Source organism: Eulemur rufifrons, chromosome 8 (genome assembly GCF_041146395.1).
Source record: "Eulemur rufifrons isolate Redbay chromosome 8, OSU_ERuf_1, whole genome shotgun sequence".
Lineage (NCBI taxonomy): Eukaryota > Metazoa > Chordata > Mammalia > Primates > Lemuridae > Eulemur > Eulemur rufifrons.
The window spans coordinates 18,820,268-18,843,407 of NC_090990.1; the positions used below are offsets into that span (position 1 = coordinate 18,820,268).

Below are 23,140 nucleotides of genomic sequence, written 5' to 3' on the forward strand. Positions count from 1 at the left end.
AAATGCAAGTTGCTTAAAAATGAACCATCAGTCTTTCAATTAGAGGGTGCATTCTATTATTTTATACATTCTTAAAACCAGCTTAGTTACATAGCTTATGTCAGTGGACCAGCCTAAATACTAAAAGTCTGTGGAAAATACTCCTAACAGATATATTAGAAACAATACAAAATAACTAGAAGTAGTAAGATGGCAAAGGAAGCAGATATTATATTTGATTTTTTATTTTTAGAGACAGGGATCTCGCTACGTTGCCCAGGCTGGATTCAAACTCCTGGGTTTAAGCAATCCTCCTGCTTCAGCCTCCCAAGTAGCTGGGACTACAGGTGTGTACCACTGTGCCCAGCTGGGGGCAGATATTTTTATAAAATTTATTCATAGAAATATGAACTTTGAGGTAATTTAGTGTAGAAATACACAGCATTAATCTTCTTAAAACAGCTCATCCTTCTGTTAAAATTGATGTTTATAGCGGGTGTGGCGGCTCATGCCTGTAATCCTAGCACTCTGAGAGGCCGAGGCAGGAGGACTGCTTGAGCTCAGGTGTTTGAGACTAGCCCCAGCAAGAGTAGAGATCCTGTCTCTACTAAAGTAGAAAACATTAGCCAGGCGTAGTGGTGTGCGCCTGTAGTCCCAGCTACTTGGGAGGCTGAGGCAGGAGGATCATTTGAGCCCATGAGTTTGAGGTTGCTGCAAGCTAGGCTAACACCATGGCGCTCTAGCCCAGGGAAAAGAGCGAGACTCTGTCTCAAAAAAAAAAAAAAAATTGATGTTTACATTGAAGATAAAGCAAGTTAAATTTTGTTTGGTATATTTAGTTTAAAAAAGCATATAATCTATTTTAGAAAGACATTTTATCTACACATTTTACTTATAAATACCTGGCACATACTTGGCTAAATGAAACGCTCAGTTTGGGCTGTTAAAAGTATCTTAAGGTATAACAGATCAGTCTTTGGATTATAAACCCGAGATTCTACTCTGTTTTGAGCCTCATTACTGTATTTGCTCTGTTGCCCAGGCGGGAGTGCAGTGGTGTGATCATAGCTCACTGCAACCTCGAACCCTGGGCTCAAGCAAATCCTCCCACCTTAGTCGCCTGAGTAACTCGGATTGCAGGCATGTGTCATGTCACCATGCTTGGGTAATTTTACTTTTGTAGAGACAGAGTTCTGCTATTTGCCCAGGCTCGTATAAAACTTTTGTCCTGAAGTGATCCTCCTGTCTTGGCCTCCCAAAGTGCTGGAATTACAGGTATGAGCCACTGCACTGGGCCATATACTTTAATCTTCACAAAATGTCACTCTCAAACAACTTAAGCTTTCAGCATTGGTCTTAGCGGTCTCTAGCTTTATGATGTAGCCTGCCTGGTGCAAGCCATCTGTTGAAGTTTTATATGGAAAGTGAAAAGAAAACAGGGTAAGATGGAGGTAGCAGAGAAAATCATTTTAGTTATGCACCTATGTAGTCCAGAAGAGGGACAGTTACAACAAAGGAAGACTTAAATTACCTTTCCATACTTCTGGGCATAGGATCCAGTAAGAAGAGAGTGGAAGATGATGATGGTTTCATCCAAGTCCCACAGAAATACCCGCTGAGAGAAGAAAATATAAAAAATAATGAGTATCTTTTCCAATCACAGTGGAATAAAACAAGAAATCAATATCAGAAGGAAAACTGGAAAATTCACAAATACGTGAAAATTAAACACCACAATCTTAAACAACCAATGTGTCAAAGAAGAAATCAGAAAGACAAAATTAGAAAATACTTTGAAATGAATAAAAACACAACATGTTAAACTTATGGGATATGGCGAAAGCAATGCTAAGAGGGAAATTTATAGCTGTAATTACATATGTTAAAAAAGATCTCAAATCTATAACTTAATTTTATACCTTAAGGAACTAGAAAAAGAAGAGCAAAATAAACATAAAGCCAGCAGAAGGAAGAAAATAATAAAAAAACAATAAAACCAAAAGCTGGTTATTTGAAAATATCTACAAAATTGACAACCTTTAGCTAGAATGACTAGGGAGAAAAAAAAAAAGACTCAAATTACTAAAGTCAAAAATGAAAGTGGGGACATTACTATTGATTTTTACAGAAATAAGGATTAAAAGAGAATCTATGAACATTGTATGCCAGCTAATTAGATAAACCAGACGAAATGGTCAAATTCCTACAAATACACAACAGAAAGTACCAAAACTGACTCAAGAAGAAATAGAAACCCTGATAAGCCCCATAACTAGTAAGGAGATTGGAAAAATAATTAAAAACTTAACAACAACAACAACAACAAGAAAGCTCAGGAACAGATGGTTTCACTGGTGAGTTCTACCACATATTTAAAGAATTAACACTAATCCTTCTTAAACTCTTCCCCAAAATGGAAGAGGGAACACTTCCTGATCAATGCAATCAGGCCAGCATTACCCTGATACCAAAGTCAGATTAAGACACTATAAGAGGCCGGGTGCGGTGACTCACCCCTGTAATCCTAGCACTCTGGGAGGCCGAGGCGGGAGGATCGCTCGAGGTCAGGAGTTTCAGACCAGCATGAGCAAGAGCGAAACCCCGTCTCTACTAAAAAATAGACAGAAATTATCTGGACAACTAAAAATATATAGAAAAAATTAGCTGGGCATGGTGGTGTATGCCTGTAGTCCCAGCTACTCGTGAGGCTGAGGCAGAAGGATTGCTTGAACCTAGGACTTTGAGGTTGCTGAGAGCTAGGCTGACGCCATGGCACTCTGGCTGGGGCAACAGAGTGAGACTCTGTCTCCAAAAAAAAAAAAGACACTATAAGAAAACTATAGACCAATATCCCTTATGAAAATTAATATAAAAATCCTCAACAAAATAGTAGCAAACCAAATTCAGCAGCATATTTTTAAAAAATTAAACATGACCAAGTGACATTAGTTCCCAGCATGTAAGGATGGTTCATTCAACATATAAAATTAATCAAATATATCACATTAATAGAGGGGGGAAACCCACATGATAATCTCAATTGATGTAGAAAACACATTTGACAACACTCAATAAGCTAGGAATAGAAGCAAATGTTAGGCCGGGCGAGGTAGCTCATGCCTGTAATCCTAGCACTCTGGAAGGTCAAGGTGGGAGGATTGCTTGAGCTCAGGAGTTCAAGACCAGCCTGAGCAAGAGCAAGTCCCCATCTCTACTAAAAACAGAACGAAAGGCCAGGCGTCATGGTGCACACCTGTAGTCCCAGCTACTCAGGAGGCTGAAGTAGGAGGATTGCTCGAGCCCAGGAGTTTGAGGTTGCAGTGAGCTATGACGATGCCATTGCAACTCTACCTAGAGCAAGAGTGAGACTCTGTCTCAAAAAGAAAAAAGAAAAAAGCAAAAAGCAGCAGCAGCAAATGTCCTCAAAGTGATAAAGGCCACATATGAAAAATTTACAGCTAATATCATACTCAGTGGCAAAAGACTGAAAGCTTTAATAAGACAAGGATGATGTTTTTGCCATTTCTGTTCAATACAGTGCCGGATGTTCTAGCCAGAGAGATTTGGTGGCAAGAAGGGAAAAAAGGCATCCAAATTGGAAAGGAAAACATAAAATTATCTGTTTGCAGATGACATGATCTTATGTGTAGAAAACCCTAAAGAACCCACAAAATACTGTTAGAGCTAATGAATGAATTAAAAAAATCAGTTGTCTTTCTATACATCTGCTATGAATAATTTGAAAGGGAAGTTTTAAAAACAATTCCATTTACAACAGCATCAAAAATAACAAAATACTTAGGAATAAATTTAACCAATGAGGCAAAAGATCTGTACATTGAATACTGTAAAATACCGCTGAAGAAAACTAAAGACATACCTAAATAAATGGAAAGATCATGGATTAGAAGACTGAATAGTGTTAATTTGACAATACTACTCAAACCAATCTACAGATTCAATGCAATCCCTATCAAAATCCCAGTACTATTTAAGAAATAGAAAAACTCATCCTAGGGCAGCTAAAAACAAAACAAAAAAAAACTCATGCTAAAATTCACATGGAATCTCAAGGAATCTCAAATTGCCAAAACAATCTTGAAAGAGAACAAAGTTGGAAGATTCACAATTCCTGACTTCAACACTTACAACAAAGCTACAGTAATCAAAACATTGTGGTACTCGGATTAAGGACAGACATATGGACCAATGCAAAAGAATTGAGAGTCTAGAGATAATGCCTTATACATATGGTCAATTAATTTTTGACAGGATGCCAAAATCATTCAATGGGAGAGTAAAGTCTTTTCAACAAATGATGCTGAGAAGGATATCCATATGCAAAAGAATGAAGTTAGACTCTTACCTTACTTATACCATGTACAAAATTAACTCAAAATGGATCATAGACCTAAATTTAAGAGCTAACCAATGAAAATCTAGGAAAAACAGAATAAAATCTTCATAACCTTGAATTCTTAAGTATTACACCAAAAGCACAGCAATAAAAGAAAAAATAAGACTTCTTAAAAATTAAAAAAATTTGTGTTTCAAAGGACATTACTAAGTGAGTGAAAAGACAATACACAGAATGGGAGAAAACATATGCAGATCATATATCTGATAAGGGATTAATCATCTAGAATATATAAAGAACTCCTACAACACAACAACAAAAACCCAAACAACCCAATTCAAAACTGGGCAAAGGATTTGAATGGACATTTCTTCAAAGGAAATATAAAAATGACCAGTAAACACATAGAAAGATGCTCAACATCCTTAGTCACCAGGGAAATGCAAATCAATATCACAATGTGATACCATTTCACATTTGGATAGCTATCACATATTAGGATAATTATCATCAAAAAAATAGGAAATAACAAGTGTTGGTGAGGATGCGGACATATTGGAACCTCTGTGCATTGCTGGTGAGAATGTGAAACAGTATAGCCACTGTGGAAAACAGTTTGGTGATTCCTCAAAAAGTTGAACATAGAATTACCACACCATTCAACAATTCCACTCCTACTTATATAACCAAAAGAATTCGTAAGAAGGACTCAAACAAAAAATTGTATAGCAGTGTTCAAAGTAGCATTAGGCACAACAGCCCAAAGATGAAAAATTCCAGGTGTCCATCAACAGATGAATGGATTAACAAAATGTGGTGTACATATACATAATGAAATATTCAGACATAAAAAGGAATGAAATTATGATACATGCTACAATATGGATAAACCTTGAAAACGTTATGCTAAGTGAAATAAGCCAAATACAAAGGGATAAATATTGCATAATTCCACCTATATGAGATATCCAGAATAGTCAAATTCACAGACAGAAAGTAGAATAGAGATTACCAGAGGTTAGGAGGAGGACAGAATGGGGAATTATTGTTTCATAGGTATTTGTTTAGGAACCTGAAAAAATTTTGGAAACATATACTGGTGATGGTTACACAATACTGTGAACGTATTTAATGACACTGACTTATATACTTAAAATGGTAAAAGTAGTAAAATTTGTTATGTATATTTTACCACAATTTAAAAAATGAGTAAGTTCTCAGTCTTTCCTAAGAAATACATCAGAAACTTAGTTTTTCTTTTTCTTTCTTCTCTACCTGCCTTCCCACAAAGAGGAAGAGAGGCCTCCAAACCTAGCTTCAATTTACCTATGCCTTAGAGTACCTATCAATGGACACTTCTTTTTTTAAAAAAGAGACAAGGTCCACCCTCAGTTGTCCAGGCTGGAGTTCAGTGGCGATCATAACTCACTACAGCTTCGAATCTGTGGGTTTGAGCAATCCTTCCACCTCAGCCTCCCAAGTAGCTAGGACTATAGCTGCATGCCACCATACTCAGCTAAGTTTTTAAAAATTTTTTGTAGAGATGGGGTCTTGCTATGTTGCCCAGGCTGGCCTTACGTGATCCTCCCACCTCAGCTTCCTAAAGTGTTAGGATTACAGGCATGAGCCATCGTGTCCAGTCTTGGACTCATTTTAAAATACATATTTCCCCCTTATTAAATACTCACATTGCAGAAAAACTGGAAACAGAAAACCAAAGAGTAATGTTAAAATTCCATTATTCTTAGCATTTTGGATGCCTTTCTTGTCTTTAACAATGAAGTCAACTGTATGTCGATAAATTCTTCATAGTGCTTATACTATACAATAAATCAGTGACAATCTCACTAATAGGGTTATCAGATCTGTCTTATAGAAACTTGGTTTAAAGCACTCTAGTCCCCTTACTTTCCTTTTAGATTTCTGAATGGAGAACAGTATGATATCACTTGTGACTCCCTCCGCTTTCTGAATATCATGCATTATTTGTTCTGTTCTCCTCTGGAATATAGAGAATAGTTTGTTCTTTCCATTAAAAAGTTACTTGGCTACCTAATTTGGCAAAGCTTTTTCAATGCTTCTGATGAAAAGCATCCGAAAGGGTAAGGAAAGTTATGGATATGGAGAAACGTGTTTTTACTTTTTTTTTTTTTCTTTTCCATGTGGCCAGTTCAGTTTCTTTTGCTCAGGAATTAAAGCGCACATTACATGGTACCACATTCTCTCTCCATGAGCTACACACACATGCTTCATAAAATGAGAAAAACAATGTAGGTAATTCAAATGAATTTCTTCCCATACTTCCAATTCACTGTCCTGGGAAGAAGTGGCATCAGCTTTCCTCTTGCCCCTGTTCTTGCCAGTCATATTTTTTCTGGACTGATCATCAACATCTTTACTTGGTGTAGGCTGGGACAAAGATGGGTTTGCAGAAGGGTCTCCTGGAAAGGAAAAACAAGACATGCTGCCAGTAGTCACAGGCTATAAAAACCAGAGCAGGAAGAGGGTCATCGGATTCTCTGTGCTTGTGAGTCATAATGCAGGAATAAAAGTTAGAAAACTAGACTTTCCGAAAGTAATCAGGAAACGTAGATCTAGATACTGAGCATCAACACTGGCTAACATCACAATAAGAGTTAAAACCAGACTTTATATGCTTGCCTCTTGATGGAGGAACACATCTATGAAGTTGTTTTGCCAAAAAAAAAATTGAACCTGAATCTGGTCAAGCTTCTCTATTTGTTTTCTGTTTTTTTAGATAGAGTCTTGCTCTGTTGCCCAGGCTAGAGTGCCATGGCATCACCCTAGGTCACAGCAACCTCAAACTCCCAAGCTCAGGCAATCCTCCTGCCTCAGCTTCCCCAGTAGCTGGGACTACAAGTGCGCACCACCATGCCCAGCTAATTTTTTCTATTTTTAGTTGCCCAGGTAATTTTTTTTTCCCTCTTTTTAGCAGAGACAGGGTCTCACTCTTGCTCAGGCTGCTCTTGAATTCTTGAGCTCATGCAATCCTCCCACCTCAGCCTCCCAGAGTTCTAGGATTACAGGTGTGAGCTGCTGCACCTGGCCATCTGGTCAAGCTTCTAGGTCAGAGTTTTTCAACTTGTCACAACTGACATTTTGGGCCATATTACTTTAGTTGTGGAAGGATGTCTTATCCATTGTAGGATGTTTAGTTAAGCAGTATCCTTGACCTCTACCCACAAGATGCCAGTAGCACCCCTCAACTAGCATACAACAACCAAAAATGTTCCCACATATTGCCAACCTGGGGTACAAAATTGCCTCTGGTTGAAAAACACTGCTCTAGATCCATTTACTAATTTACAATAAAACACAGAAGGCAGTAGGACATGTTAAACTACCCTATGAGGACATAATCGGCAAAATTCAGACTGGGAAACAGTGTGGGATAAACAATGCAGTTTCTTCAAGAAATAAACTAAGAAGTGGGGAAAAGAGGGAAATAATAAGTTAGAAGAGACATAAAACACAATATATACCCATCAATCACAATATGTAGACCTTATGTGGATTCTAATTTTTCTTCCTTTAATTTATTTATTTACTTTTAACAAGTAAAAATCATATGTACTTCTCGTGTATAACACGTTGTTTTGAAATAGGTACACACTGTATATTTACTTGGACCCTAATTTAAACAAAATATAAAAAGAAAAACAACCTATAACATTTATGAGAAAACTGGAAATATGAATACCTTTCGGCACTTAATTTAAGAAATTATTAGTACTTAATTTTTAAGATGGGATAATGGCACTGTGGTTATGTTAATGAGCACTATGCTTATAGTTTAGAGAACAATGCATGGAATTTAGAGAGGGAACTGGATGAAGTATAGCTGAAACAAAATTGGCCATGAGTTGTTAACCGCTGAAGATAGATGATGGATACGTAAGGGTTCATTATAGTATTCTCACAACTTCTATGTTTGAACTTCTCCATTATTCAAGTTAAAATTGTTATGAAGAACAACCACATTAAGAGAAATGAATTTAAAACCTTAGTTTTTAATCTACACCTGTAATTGTTTCAAATTTATGTACATATGAAGCACTACCCATCTGTATGTCTTACTTACTAGACTGGTTAAGAGTGACATGGACAGCATTGTTTTTAAACATGCACCAGGGCCAATGATAAACAATGCTTCCCTCAAGCTACATGATATGATAGTCAACCACCAAATTTTCATAAATATAGAGATAAAAAGTATGTGTATATGTTTATTGAATGTGTGTATGAAGTTTTTCTGTCAAAGGTTTTTACCCAGACGTCGTAATTCATTGATACGTATCAGAGCAGTGACCCTTCTGAAATTCTAGGTTAAACTTTATGTGTTTCTTTGGGGAAAAGGACCATAACTTTCCTCAAAATCTTAAGAGCATTGAAGACACTGAAAGAACAAGGCTCTGAGGTCTTAGCAACAGTTCAAAATATGTAAAAACTAAAACCGGAGTCCTCCAATCTCCAAATCCGCCAACATCCTGAAGCTCCCTGTGACAAGCGTATTAAAGCTACAGAGAGGGCAAGGTAGGAGTCAGAAACACAGTCTTTTCATTTTTGATACTTTTCTGTTCTCAGTATCAGGCATACATTCTGACTCACCACAGCCTGCTTCCAATATTTAAATATTTCTCAACTGAGAGGGAAAGCCAACAGCATGGTAACAGTGGCTTAAACCAGAACAAAATCATCTTTACCATGGCCTAAAAGCACCTGTTAGATGAAGTGCCCTTAAGCCAAGGTTTTCAGAGCTGTAGTGCTTACCAGAGGAAAGTCTCTGCTGTGCTGCAGGTGCAGGTACCATGACACTAGGCTTCTCAGACTGGTATGTGGTTGCTGCTAATGTGGTGCTCTCAGCATCACTGTTAGTCTGGCCTGTGACTCCAAAGCTGGAGCTGGGGTAGCAGGCCTGGTACTGATTCTGACCAAGAATAGTATAGGTGGGATAGTCCTGTAGGCCAAAGGGAACAAGGGGGGAAAACAAGACTCTTATAGTATACATTAATTTCAACACAAGGGGCTTTCTTCTCCCTCCTATTCATAATTATTTTCCCAAAATGTTAAATTGACTTCTCATTTACATATCTAGTAGTATCCAAACTAAATCAATGATTTTCAAAATGTATTCTGCAGAAACCTAAGAGTTAAGAGGAGATACCTCAGATATCTTTGGGATGAGGGGCAGGATCCCATGTACTCTTTTTTTTTTTGGAAACAGAGTCTCGCTCTGTTGCCCAGGCTAGAGTGCCGTGGCGTCAAGCTCATAGCAACCTCAAACTCCTGGGCTTAAGCAATCCTTCTGCCTCAGCCTCCTGAATACCTGGGACTACAGGCATGCACCACCATGCCCGGCTAATTTTTCTATATATATATTTTTAGCTGTCCATATAATTTCTTTCTATTTTTAGTAGAGAGAGGGTCTCGCTCTTGCTCAGGCTGGTCTCAAACTCCTGACCTCGAGTGATCCTCCCGCCTTGGCCTCCCAGAGTGCTAGGATTACAGGCGTGAGCCACCGCGCCTGGCCCCATGTACTCTTACATACACACAATGCCTCCTTTTCTACTCTAGCAGCCGCTCCCCTCAATTTTATATACTGAATTTTTATATAAATTTCTGGATAAAATTTTTGAGGGAAAGATTCTACTCTTTAAGAAGTTTACAAACCATTGCACTAGATGGCAGTGCTTCCAAGGACAGATGAACTTAAGCACATTTCCTACATTAAAGTTTCCTAGTTTAAAAACTGATTATCTCTATATATAAAACAAGCAAGTTTTTCTTTAAAACTAAAGTTTCCGGCCGGGCGCGGTGGCTCACGCCTGTAATCCTAGCACTCTGGGAGGCCGAGGTGGGCGGATCGTTTGAGCTCAGGAGTTCGAGACCCGCCTGAGCAAGAGCGAGACCCCATCTCTACTAAAAATAGAAAGAAATTATATGGACAGCTAAAAATATATATAGAAAAAATTAGCCGGGCATGGTGGTGCATGCCTGTAGTCCCAGCTACTCGGGAGGCTGAGGCAGGAGGATCACTCGAGCCCAGGAGTTTGAGGTTGCTGTGAGCTAGGCTGACGCCACGGCACTCACTCTAGCCTGGGCAACAGAGTGAGACTCTGTCTCAAAAAAAATAAATAAATAAAAAAAAATAAAAAAATAAAGTTTCCTTACAATACTGGGGGGAAACTTTTGGTGGTTTCACAGGCATATATAAGGCAAAATTTATCAAACTGTAAAATTTAAATCTGTAAAGTTTATTATATGTCAATTACTCCTTAATAAAGCTGTAAAAAAATTAGGTATGACACACAGCTCCGATACACACCTTTAAAAAATTCCATTGACACTGATATTGGTGACAAAAAGCAAACTGATCAAACCAATTACTTATAAATGGTCACTGAGCATCTATAATAAACCAAATGCAATTCAGAGTGTGTGTGTGTGCGTATGTATGTGGGTATGTATTTGTGCATGGGCAAGAAGAGGAAATATTAAAGAAAAGACTAAGTCACACTAGCACAAGTCAAGAGGGTTAAAAATCTAATAGGAGACAAGACAGAGAAAAAAATTCCTGACAAATTGGCAGTAAGTTATACGTGAAATGAGTGAAATACTGAGAAATAACTATCACTGTAGCTTGTGGTAGTGAGAGAGTTTTTTGAGATTAAATAGGCAGAGAAGAACATGAATAGGCCCTGAAAAGGTTTTATTAAGGGGCCACAGCTGTTCAGTTTGATTGAAACAAAGGATCTCTGTAGTCTTGAATACCTGGTGAAGCAATAGGACTAGGATTCTTTAGGCAATGGTGTATGTATAGCGTGTGTGTGTGTGTGCGTGTGTGTGTGTGCATGCACACTGGGAGGACAACAGGAAATGGGGACTCTCAAATGAAAAATTCTGAGTAGGTAATTGACATTTAGAGAAAATTAACCAGATAGTATTTTAGAGCATGGACAAGCACAGAGGAGAAAAATGGAGAGGAGATGAGCAATTAACCAAATTCATGATTAAAGGGGAGAAAAAACCAAAACATGGGAAATGATAGCAAAAATGAAAAGGAAGGGAAGAATTTGAGAAATGGCTGGATTAGGGATGGGTGTGGGAAAAAATGGAAGATGACTGGTCTGGTTTTAGGCCTAGGTTTATTAAGGACAAAATAATTGACGTCAGCCAGATGCAGTGGCTCATGCCTATAATCCCAGCACTTTGGGAGGTTGAGGCATGAGGACTGCTTAAGGCCAGGAGTTAGAGACCAACTTGGGCAACACAGCAAGACCCTAACTCTACAAAAATAAATAAATACAAAAATAAATACAATTAAAATTAAATTTTTTTTTTTTTTTTTAATTTCTTCTTTTTTTTTATTTGTTGCCCAGGCTAGAGTGAGTGCCGTGGCGTCAGCTTAGCTCACAGCAACCTCAGACTCCTGGGCTTAAGCGATCCTACTGCCTCAGCCTCCCGAGTAGCTGGGACTACAGGCATGCGCCACTATGCCCGGCTAATTTTTTCTATATATATTTTTAGTTGTCCATATAATTTCTTTCTATTTTTAGTAGAGACGGGGTCTCGCTCTTGCTCAGGCTGGTCTCGAACTCCTGACCTTGAGCGATCCACCCGCCTCGGCCTCCCAGAGTGCTAGGATTACAGGCGTGAGCCACCGCGCCCGGCCTAAAATTAAAATTTTAAAAAATTAGCCAGGTGGCGGCACATGCCTGTAGTCCTAGCTACCTGGGAGGCTAAGGCAGGAGGATCCCTTGAGCCCAGGACTTCAAGGCTGCAGTGAGCTATGACTGGGCTACTGCACTCCAGCCAAGGCAAGAGGGAAATCTTGTCTCTTTTAAAAAAAAATTAATTGAAAAAAAAAAAGAAAAAAGGAAAAAAATGATGTCATTGACAAGAATTGAGAAGTCATAGGGGAAAGTGGTTTTACTTTTGGAGGACAAGAAGACAGGAAAAAGGTTGGAATGAAAAACTGGTTTTAGATATGCTGAACTTAGGTAAACAACAGGACTTTAAAGAAAAAATATTCATCAATCGGTTGGAAACCTGTAAATGTCACAAAGTCAGGATTAAAATTTTCATTTTTTATAGTAAACGGACATTGTGAGTGTGCTTAAACATTCCTGTGGATGAAGTAATTAACATGTGGAAAAACTAAATAGAGACTGTCCATGTTAAAAGACAGAATCAAAAAGAGGAGCAATGAAAGGAAGAGTCCCTAGAAGAATGTCAGGTACATAGATGGCAATTCAATAAATATTTGTGGACTAAAAGAATCAACAAATGCAAAAACAGCAAAATATAAAAAATGAACCAGAATAGTAATGTTAACTGTAGCCAGAAAAAAGATCCATGGAGGTAATGGTGATACTATTAATTGCTGCGGAGAAAACAACAAATAAAAACCAAAAAACCTCTAAAAAATTGAAGATATTACCAATGATCTTTTAAGCATAGTTAATAATAATATCATCAGACCAGACTTCTAAAAATTTACAAAAGAATGAGTGGTTTAAAGTGCAGGTAATTATTTATTGATTCCACAAATATTTATCAAGTGCCTTTGATGTGAGTGGCAGGTATTTTTCTATGCTCTGGGAATATTTAAGTGAACAAAATAGAAAAGTAAATCCCTACCTTCACGGAGCTTCATGCCCCCATTCTAGTGGGGGCAGAATAGGAAGAAGAGACAAACAAAGGAGCAGATACACCACATTTTAGAGAGGCTTAGTAAAGGAACAAGAGAAACTGGATGGTAGCCTGAGAAACCATCCAGGATCCTAGTTCTGAAGGTATCCAGAAAAAGGTCTTCACAGTCCATACTATTCCTGGCTGTTTCTTAGATGGGCAAATTGACCATGGAAATGAGAGAGGAAGAGCAAGCTAGATGAACCATATACAAAGGATGAACAAAAGTAGCACCATACCTGGTTTGAGATGCTGGCAACTGCTGCTGCTGGAATATTGGCAATTGTAGATGAAGTGGATATCAGGCTGGCATTTGTGCTTGAAGCTATAGGATTGAGAGTGTTAAAAGATACTAGTTAAAGACATTATGTAAAAGGCTAGAAAAAGTTGAAAACATATTATATCTTAAGTGAACACACCTACAAGGAGATCAAGAACATTGGCAAAGGACAGCCTGAGCAAGAATGAGACCCAGTCTCTACTAAAAAATAGAAAGAAATTATATGGACAACTAAAAATATATATGGAAAAAATAAGCCAGGTATGGTGGCGCATGCCTGTAGTCCCAACTACTCGGGAGGCTGAGGCAGAAGGATTGCTGGAGCCCAGGAGTTTGAGGTTGCTGTGAGCTAGGCTGATGCCACGGCACTCTAGCCTGGGCAACAGAGTGAGACTCTGTCTAAAAAAAAAAAAAAAAAACATTGACAAAGGAAACAAACACTTGTTTTAGCCTTTTTGCATGCCATACCTCAATTTAGACTTAGAAACAAAACACTTCGAATATGCTTCTGTTTCAACTTGAGTCTCAACTTTTCCTACTAAAGTCCTAGAAGGACACATATACAATTCACAGCTCATACTAATAATACCTGAAATAAAATCAGAACTAAACCCAATCACTCCAGTCCATCTTCTCCAGAGGCTGAAAAATGACTCACCTGCAATGTGACTTACTGTAAATCAGCAGAGCTCTGGTAAACCCTATACTGTGATATTGTTTACTGTCACTTGCCCCAAATTATGCCTTTCCTGATGCAACATAATTACTTTGAGAAGTAGAGCTGGTCCTTTAAATTCTAAAGTACTTGGAATTGCTTCCTGGGCTCTACTCAAATAATGGATTATTAATGTGGATCAACAAACATCATGATCTGGCATTTAGAGATTTTACCACTGAGCCAGGAAAAACTCAGAAAATATTAAATATTATTCTGGTCAGGTAAAAATGTACTTTCTAAGCTACTGGGGCTGTCTGTTTTAAAACAAGAAATTTGGATTAAGTTTTACACCCTTGTATCACAGATTCCACCAGGGTTTTAATTAAAACTGCAATGACTGGAATTTACCACGGTGATTTTCTTCAGGTGGACAATGTAATTGCTACGATGAGGTACTGGTCTTGAACTCTTCTCCCTCACTTCCCATAAATACACTTAAACAGGGTTCCTACTGCAGTCACACACCATAAGGCATTCACCATCAGGTAGACCTGACTGACTACCTGCCCCCATTAGCAATAAAGTCCTCCACAGGGAAAGTTAATAAGAAAACCTCCATTAAGAACAGGCAGGAGAACAAATGTAGTAGAACTGAGAATTTTCATCCCTTTCCCCAAGGATATTCTGCTTAGAAGTGTCTAGATGAGATTAACATCAATTATAGCAATTGCAGCAACCCAAGCTTTCAGATTAAGAACCTGGGACAAACAAGAGTTAAAGTAACTTTCCAGAGACATGGAGATAGTAGTAGATAATCAAAATGACAACTTGGATCTCCCAATTCTTCATCCAGGGTTCTTTCCTCAGGGTCAGTTGCTGAGCTAGGGTTCAAATTTCCTGACTGTCCAGAGTAACTTTCTTATAACTCCTTGTCTCAGGAGAACTAAGGGACTCTTAAGGGTTTACTTTCTTAAACTAAATGAAACATATTTCCTAACTTTACAGATGGTATTTTCTTCTCATCAATATTCATATTCTCTTCTATTATGGCTTAACCCATTCTTTGTTCTAAGAGGAAGAACCAAAAAAATGACAATACACAAAGTAGATGACTCTATAAATAGTTTTAATCAATCCTGTGGGAAAAGAATTTTGACTAGTTTCCAGATTCTATTACCAGGACATTATCCTAGGCAGGCCTGCAATAAAACAGACTGAATATAAATGATTTAAGGTAGGAAAGAAAATAAAGAATTTATTTAATCTGTTAAGTTTATCTTCCTCAACAAAGTCCATTTCTAGTTCAATTTTCCTTTGGTCCTGGTTCTAGCATACATACTCCTTTTTCTCCTATCGATCGTTAGCTTTATTCTACCTTTTCAATAACTTAGTAATGGCTGGAGGTACAACTCATTCATATGTGATCTATAAACACACGGGGGACAATGAACTCTGATAAGGTGGTTTTAGAAATTTAACAGTTTTCAGACCACTTTCTGAACTGGGCTGGAGGTAAAACGGTAGATGTAATAAGAAAAATGGCCATATACGCTATTATATCCCTGCTAGAAAGTTTAATGACTTGATCAGCTAGCTGATAACTATCTGAGTTTCTAAAAAGTACCATACTAAAAATTACAAATTTCTCTCACCAGTAGTAGCTTCTACCATAGGTGATCTTGGCCTGCTGACCTAAGAAAGTTCACAGGGCTCAATAGTACTTCTTTCTCTAACTCAACCAAATCATTTTTAATACGTGCCAATCATTCATTCAGCAAACCAATAAGTATATCAGGGTCTACTATGTGCCTAAAAACTACCCTAGCCACTGAGGGATAAAATAATAAGCAAGACAAAGTCCCTGCCCTTATGGAGTTTAAAGTCTAGTGAGGGAAGTCAGTCAATAATTAAACAAATTATACTTTTTAGGCTCTTGTAACCATCATTGAACCCAAGCTAAATTCACTTAAAAATGTACACAACCATTCACTATATGCCCTACTCCACATACAGCTATGACTAAAAAGCCAGGTACTTTATAAAAAAAATGTACTGATCATCCTGTATATACGTACGTGTGTGTGTGTGTGTGTGTGTGTGTGTGTGTATGCGTATATATATCTATCGCAACAAAACAATATTCAATTGCAGGCTTAAAAACAAAAGCAGCAGCAATGAAATATGCAATGAAAAGTATAAATTTAAAGAATCAAGGCTGAGCGCGGTGGCTCACGCCTGTAATCCTAGCACTCTGGGAGGCCGAGGTGGGCGGATCGTTTGAGCTCAGGAGTTCGAGACCCGCCTGAGCAAGAGCGAGACCCCATCTCTACTAAAAATAGAAAGAAATTATATAGACAGCTAAAAATATATATAGAAAAAATTAGCCGGGCATGGTGGCACATGCCTGTAGTCCCAGCTACTTGGGAGGCTGAGATAGCAGGATCCCTTGAGCTCAGGAGTTTGAGGTTGCTGTGAGCTAGGCTGACGCCACGGCACTCACTCTAGCCTGGGCAACAGAGTGAGACTCTGTCTCAAAAAAAAAAAAAAAAAAGAATCAAATAAAACTCAAGTGACAGGTCCTACTGTTATATCTAATGGCTATTAGCTCTTTAAATGCCACGGCATGGCCAACTGTTTTTAGATAGTCCTCACTCCTGGAGCTGCAAAATCATTGAAGTACAAAGCTTCTGAGAACCATGCCCCACTAGATGCGCACTTAATATAGTCCATATACAGACAGAGCTTTGATCAGAAGACCGTGGTTATAGAATGACGAGTGGCACAGTTGAATTATGTGACATTGCCTCAAAGTTGGAAGGTTAACCCAAGTATTATTGGCACATAAAATCTGTGCAAGATTTAGTTTCTACCCACCTCTCTAATTTTACATTGTGTCACTCTACCTCCTTTGCTCACACTGGCTTTGAGTTACTCAAAACCAGACAAGCTCTTTACCATTTGAGGGCCTTTGCAATATTGTTCTCTCTGTCTCTCTCGTCCTCCTGGCATGACTCCTCCTCAGCACAACTCACTTCCTCAGAAAGGCTCTCTCTGACCTTTCTATTATAATAAAACTAAGTCCTTTCTTGTTTTCCCAATCACAATCTATTTTTTTTCTTTCAGGGCACTTTCCAAAATCTGATATTTATTTATTTGCTTATTTCTTGTCTCCCCCACTAGTCAGTAAGCTCCCATGAAGGCAGAATCTTCCTATCTTATCATCTCCAGCATCTAGCAAAGTGCCTGGCATACAGTAGGTGATACTCAAGTACTTGTGAGATTCATATATATCAGTCTTGCATGCACTAGGTTTGAAGGGCAAAATCATTATTTTCTGCTAGAGGCTGACAGTTGGGTGCGTTCCTAAAACTTAACTTTCAGTATGTGACCAACATAACAAAAACTCATCCAATTCCTGATCATTTGGGAATTAGTAAAAGCTGCATATTTTGGTTAAAACTGATGGCATAAGTGGGTCATTCATTCATTAACTCATTTATTTATCAAATATTTATTGAGTGCCTACTATGTGCAAGTACTGTTCATCAATACACAAAACAAAAAACTTCCCCTCAGGGAGCTTAGTAAATCAAAGTAATAAACGTCTCCTAATTAAGGTTTCTCATGGATAAAAGTCTCCTAATTAAGGTTTCTCATGGTTGAAATAGAGATTTACAGATCACCAAGAGATGGAGTTTGTTTCTTTTTTTGTTTTTTGAGTAGAAGGAAAGAGAAGTTTACTAATTTGCCGGCAAATGAGGAGGTTGGCAGACTCCAGGGACAGAATTTAGAATGATGTATGTGGTAATGGATTAGAGCTGGAGAAATTAGTATGTTTAACTTAACACAGATATAGAGTACTACATATAGAAATATTTATAGATATGTATCTTTACATGGGTTGTATACACACATACATTTCTGTGCTCTGTCAGCTGAGGGAGCCTAAAAGAAATGTCACCTGACACCCCAGTAGCAATGAGCATCCTGTGCACATAGATCTTGGTTTCTAATACCATTCTCTCTGATAAAAGGAACCAGGACGTCTTGAAAACATGGCTGACTACAGGACTTGGATGGGTAATGTACAACATAAGCCACGAGCATCTTGTAGTGCCAGGAAGTAAGGAAGTGCTTGGAAAAAAACAAATCAACAACCAAAAAAACACCCAAACAAAAAATGGGAGTATGTGAAAAGGCAGGAGCCAACTAAAAGAGCTCCCAGTGGCCAAGTTGGAATAATCGGAGCAACAAAATAAATAAGGTAGTACTGGATTATGACCCAAAGTATACACTAAATATCTACAGGTCCATAAACAAATGATTGAATAAATTAATAAATGGAAGAGAAGAGACAAATCTCTTGTGCAGAAGAATTTCAGATGTATTATGTAGATATGCCACCCTAAAGCATAAGTCCTTAAGTGTGGGCTGCACACAGCCACTTCTATCCAAAGTATACGGTATGGAAAAGGAGGAAAAAGAGTAATTTTATAGGGTGGAAACCTGACAAACACTACTTCAGCCGGGTGATTGAGGTCATCATCAATAATCGTAAACCATGTTGATAGTATGTACACCTGACATGAAGCAATGAAAAAGGTATCTTACCTCCATGACCTTCCTTCTAAAAATCCATAACCCCCAGTCTAATCATGAGAAAAATATCAGACAAATTCCAATAGAGGGCATCTTATAATATGTCCTCCTCAAAACTGTTAAGACCATGAAAAACAAGGAAAAGTCTGAGAAACTACAAAGTCTAGAAAAGCCTAAGGAGACATGACAACTCAATGTAATGTGGTATCCTGGATGGGATCCTGAAACAGAAAAAGGACATTAAATAAGGCAAAGGAAATCTGAATAAACTGTGGACTTAGCTAATAATAATGTACTAATACTGGTTCATTAATTGTAACAAGTGTAACATACTAATGTAAGATGTTAATAATAGGGAAAAGTGTGTGTGGGTTCAGGGGGATACTATGGGAACTCTGTACTATCTGCTCAATTTTTCTATTAAGTCTAAAACTATTCTAAAAAATTAAGTCTATTAATAAAAACAAACAAATCTCCTAAATTTAATAGACTACTGTGTGTTATCAACAAAATCAGAGCCTAAAGATATTCATTAAAAGATTAAGTTAAAATTAGTGAGAGCTTACTGTCTATTAGAAGACTGAGTTAAAATTAATTTTGCCACTTCAATTCTTTTTTTTTTTTTTTTGAGACAGGGTCTCAGGGTTGCCCAGGCTGGAGGACAGTGGCCTCATCTTAGCTCCTTGCAGCCTCAAACTCCTGGGCTCAAGTGATCCTCCTGCCTCAGCCTCCAAAGTAGCTGGAACTACAGGCCCATGCCACTACTCCTAGCTAATTTCTGTATTTTTTGTAGGGGGTGGGGAGGGGGCCTCACTCTTGCTCAGGCTGGTTTGAACTCCTGGCTTCAAGCAATCCTCCCACCTTGGCCTCTCAAAGTGCTAGGATTACAGGCGTGAGCCACCATACCTGTCCTTGAATATTATTTAATCAATTAAACCATCCCAACTGAAGAAAGTGATGAAAGATAGGGCCACATAGTCACCTGAGACTCTAGGAAATGACTGATACCATAAAGCAGTCTGATCTAACTATTCAAAGGATTTTATTGAGTGTACAAGGACAGTCCTTTCTCATTATGGTACCACTGAGGTGTAAACTAAAGAAAAGGTTTTGATAAGAGTTAATCAAGCCAGAAGTGGAATTTGTTTTTTCAGATAACTTCCCAAGGGAAGATGGGCTGCTGTCAACTGCAAGATGCTTGAGGGTAGAATGAGTGAATACCGCTGTTTTGACCACCTAGAAAAAATCGGGTAGTTATGTAAGGGGAAAGCAGCAGCTCTAGATAGCTGCTTCATTATCCATGCTAAGCATTCATTATCCATGCTAAAGTAAAGGGGAAGTGGGAGTGAGGAGAGTGGTATTGAAAGTAGTGAACCCAGGTAATTAAAATCTTCCAATAATACCTATATTTCATTTTAGCCAATTGTTTTTCTACTAATTTTTTCTTCAGAACAAATGGCAAAAGTTGGTAATTTGATGGTTAGCTTCTGCTTTAATTTCTATCCTGTGCTAAGTTCTAATGAACAAAAAATGAGCCAACAGATTAGCCAGGAAAAGGGAAGAAAAATGAATTTGGATATTTGTTAGTACAGGTTCTCAAATATGGGAGAGCTGTCATTAACACCATGACCTCAATACTGAAAATCATAAATATTGCACTCATGCTCTGGGGTCAGAATGCCCAGCTTATATCCTGTTTTAATTATTTACTAACTTTGTGACTTTGGATATGGATATACTTAGCTTTTCTGTGCCTCAGGTTCCTCCTCTGTAAAATGGGGCTAATTCTCTCATAGGGTTGTTGTGAAGATTACGTAAGTATAAAAACATCTATCCACTGCTTACAACAATGCCGAGAACATAGTTAAGAATTCATAAATATCAGCAATTATCCTTACTATCAAAACAGGGGAAATCAGGTTAAGCTATCCAAAGGAAAAAGTGTACTTATAGATAACAAGTAAGGATAGTGGTTACTGAAGTTTAAGGGATATTTTCACAACTCTTTTAAAGCAATGAGTCCTAACAGATCCCCAAAGAGGTGGTTCCTCTTGTTTCACAAGGAGGGAGAAGTAAACATAGCCATCAGGTTCCTCGAAGTCCAGCACCTTGGTAGAGGGTTATAATATAAGAGAACTGTTGCTCTTCTTTCACAACCTAGGTGTAGTCATCAGGGATATACCTGTTTAGGAGGGAGTTGGCTACTAAATTTGCCTGTGGTTGGACCCAACAAGCACGTCAACATAGAGAAATTACTTTATAAAAATGAAAGAGGGTGCTGCAGAAGGCAAAGTCACACTCTCAAGTTTTTTCCCTCTTGGTTTGTTCTCATTTTAGAAAGAAAGAAGGGGGAGGAGACAAAGAAAGAAAGAAGGGAAAATAAGTAAGAAAAGGGGAGACTCAGTAAACAAAAGGAGGTAAAGGTGGCTTAGGAACATAGTGACCAATTCTTGTTCCCATTGGACTAAGTAGAAGTAATAATCATTTTTGAAAATAGTTAAAATTGAAAATCAAAATCTTCTGTTCAATCTAATCTACATCACAACATTTTTTCATCACCAAAGTTCTTATCTTAAGAGTACCTCAGCACAAACTAAATAGCTAACTATTGAATCAATAAATATAAATAAATAATAAATAAAAAGTAAAAAGGTAAATAAAAAATATATTTAAAAAAAAGAGTACCTCAGACAGGTTTTTGCTGTCCTATACTCATCCTTATACTAACCATTTTATAAGGAATAAAATTTTAAAGCTGGGAGAAATCAGGAGAAAGGAGGCAGATGAGAAGCCAGGTCCACAGACATTAATCCCAGTCTGGAGCAATGGCAAATTGCCTGCACTGGATTTGGAAGGGTAGGCAATTAATTCCATAGTCTTTTGAGTTTTCTGTCTTCTTTTCTAATACCCTTGTCACAATTCTGAACTTTTAGAGGAAGAACTCTGTAGGCAAAGATATTTAGAGTTTAAGCTTTAATTCTACGCCTTTTATACTGAGATAGACTAAGAATGAACATTTTGAGCAACATAAATGCTCTCACCAAGTAGTAAATGGGGTGTAGTTGTGACAAAGTCACAGCAGAAAAGCAGCACACATCTCATATACCACTACGACAATTCACATAAAAAAGAAGTCAGCAAAATTCTAACCCATGGAGTCTTTTGCTCACTTACAGGACAAAATGCTACTGAGAATAGACTAGAATAAAATCAAAGAGGTTTTCTAGACATCAACATGCAAAAGAGAAGGCTTCAATTCTATTAAGCAACTCACATTCAAAGGCTAAACTACTTATAAACCATGCTCCTCAGCTCTGGTTTGCCTAACACAAAAAGCATGCACAAATGCAAGTATCACTCTTTTCTATTTTAGAAGACAGAATCCTGTATTGTCCAATTTGTTTGGAGATACAGGTAGATTACAAACAAGAAACAATAATAATAATTAAAACACACACACACAACCATGCCTATTTACCTTGAATGGGATAAGAATAATGTGCTGGGCTTGGCTGGCTTGTGGTTAACCCTGTAGTGCAGGTAAGAACACTGTGTTGACTTGGAGATGGAGTCTGAATTAAACCACTTTCAGGTTTCATACCTGGCCACAATGCACCTGAATCAGATAAATTGGACCAATTACAAACAATACACTGGGACTGAGAGCATAGTTATGCTTTCAAATATCAGCCAGTAGGTTTAAAATCTAAATCTTAAAAATAAATTTGCTTGTTAAGAGAAAATTATTAATTCTCCCACTTGTAATATACCACAAGCAAATACACTTTCAAAGAATTAGGGGATGGGGCCAAAGAAACAAAAATCTTGCCACAGACCCCAATAGTGATATGTATATAAGTTCATTTCAATGGTTGGAGAAAATTGACCAGGATGCAGAAAAAAGTTATTGAGACCCAACTGGAGTATTTGTCTCCAGTGCCTAAAGAGTGCCTGATGTTCATGTACAGTGATAAATCATTTATCTGTATTGTCAAGGTGGGAGACATTCCACATACATAAGTTTGAAATTCACTTACCCATTAAACAAGCACGAAATTTTTCTAATATATAGTAAATGCTTCTCTGCCTTCATAAGCTGGTTATTTTGCTATTTTTGTTTCTTCTGATTAGGAAAGACATACCTGCTTATTTTTAAAAATTAACATTACAGAAATATGTAGCTTAAAAATATAATAAAGTCATATATAATCTCATCATCCAGACTTAACCACTATGAACACTTTGCAGAAGAGTTACCCATATTTCTTCTACACATTCACTTAGTCTTTTTAACAAAAATGGGATCATGTTATATATACTATTCATAATTTGCTTTTCTACATAATACCTCTGAAAGACATCTTTCCATGTCAGAATATATAAATCTATCATATGCTGGTAGATATAATGCCTGTTCATTTTTATTCTATTTTTATTATAATGTTCCCTCCTGAGGGACAATCTTTCTAAAATACATTTATATCCTTTCCTGTCTTCTTAGCAGGGAGGAAATAGCGAACATACCTTCAAATTTTTTCAGAATTATTGTTACAAA

General features: G+C 37.6%; 1 protein-coding gene across 2 annotated transcripts in view; it reads right to left on the minus strand.

The window, feature by feature from the left end:
- Positions 1 to 23,140, minus strand: part of EYA3 (EYA transcriptional coactivator and phosphatase 3) — a 100,463-nt gene that overhangs the window by 22,826 nt on the left and 54,497 nt on the right. The window contains exons 7-11 of one of the 2 annotated variants that reach the window (XM_069479644.1): positions 22,064 to 22,201; positions 13,288 to 13,373; positions 9,128 to 9,314; positions 6,638 to 6,777; positions 1,511 to 1,594 (exon numbers count right to left, since the gene is read on the minus strand). In XM_069479644.1, coding sequence (XP_069335745.1) covers positions 1,511 to 1,594; positions 6,638 to 6,777; positions 9,128 to 9,314; positions 13,288 to 13,373; positions 22,064 to 22,201 — 635 coding nt within the window. The remainder of the gene's footprint in view (positions 1 to 1,510; positions 1,595 to 6,637; positions 6,778 to 9,127; positions 9,315 to 13,287; positions 13,374 to 22,063; positions 22,202 to 23,140) is intronic. The other variant, XM_069479645.1, reaches the window with a different exon arrangement.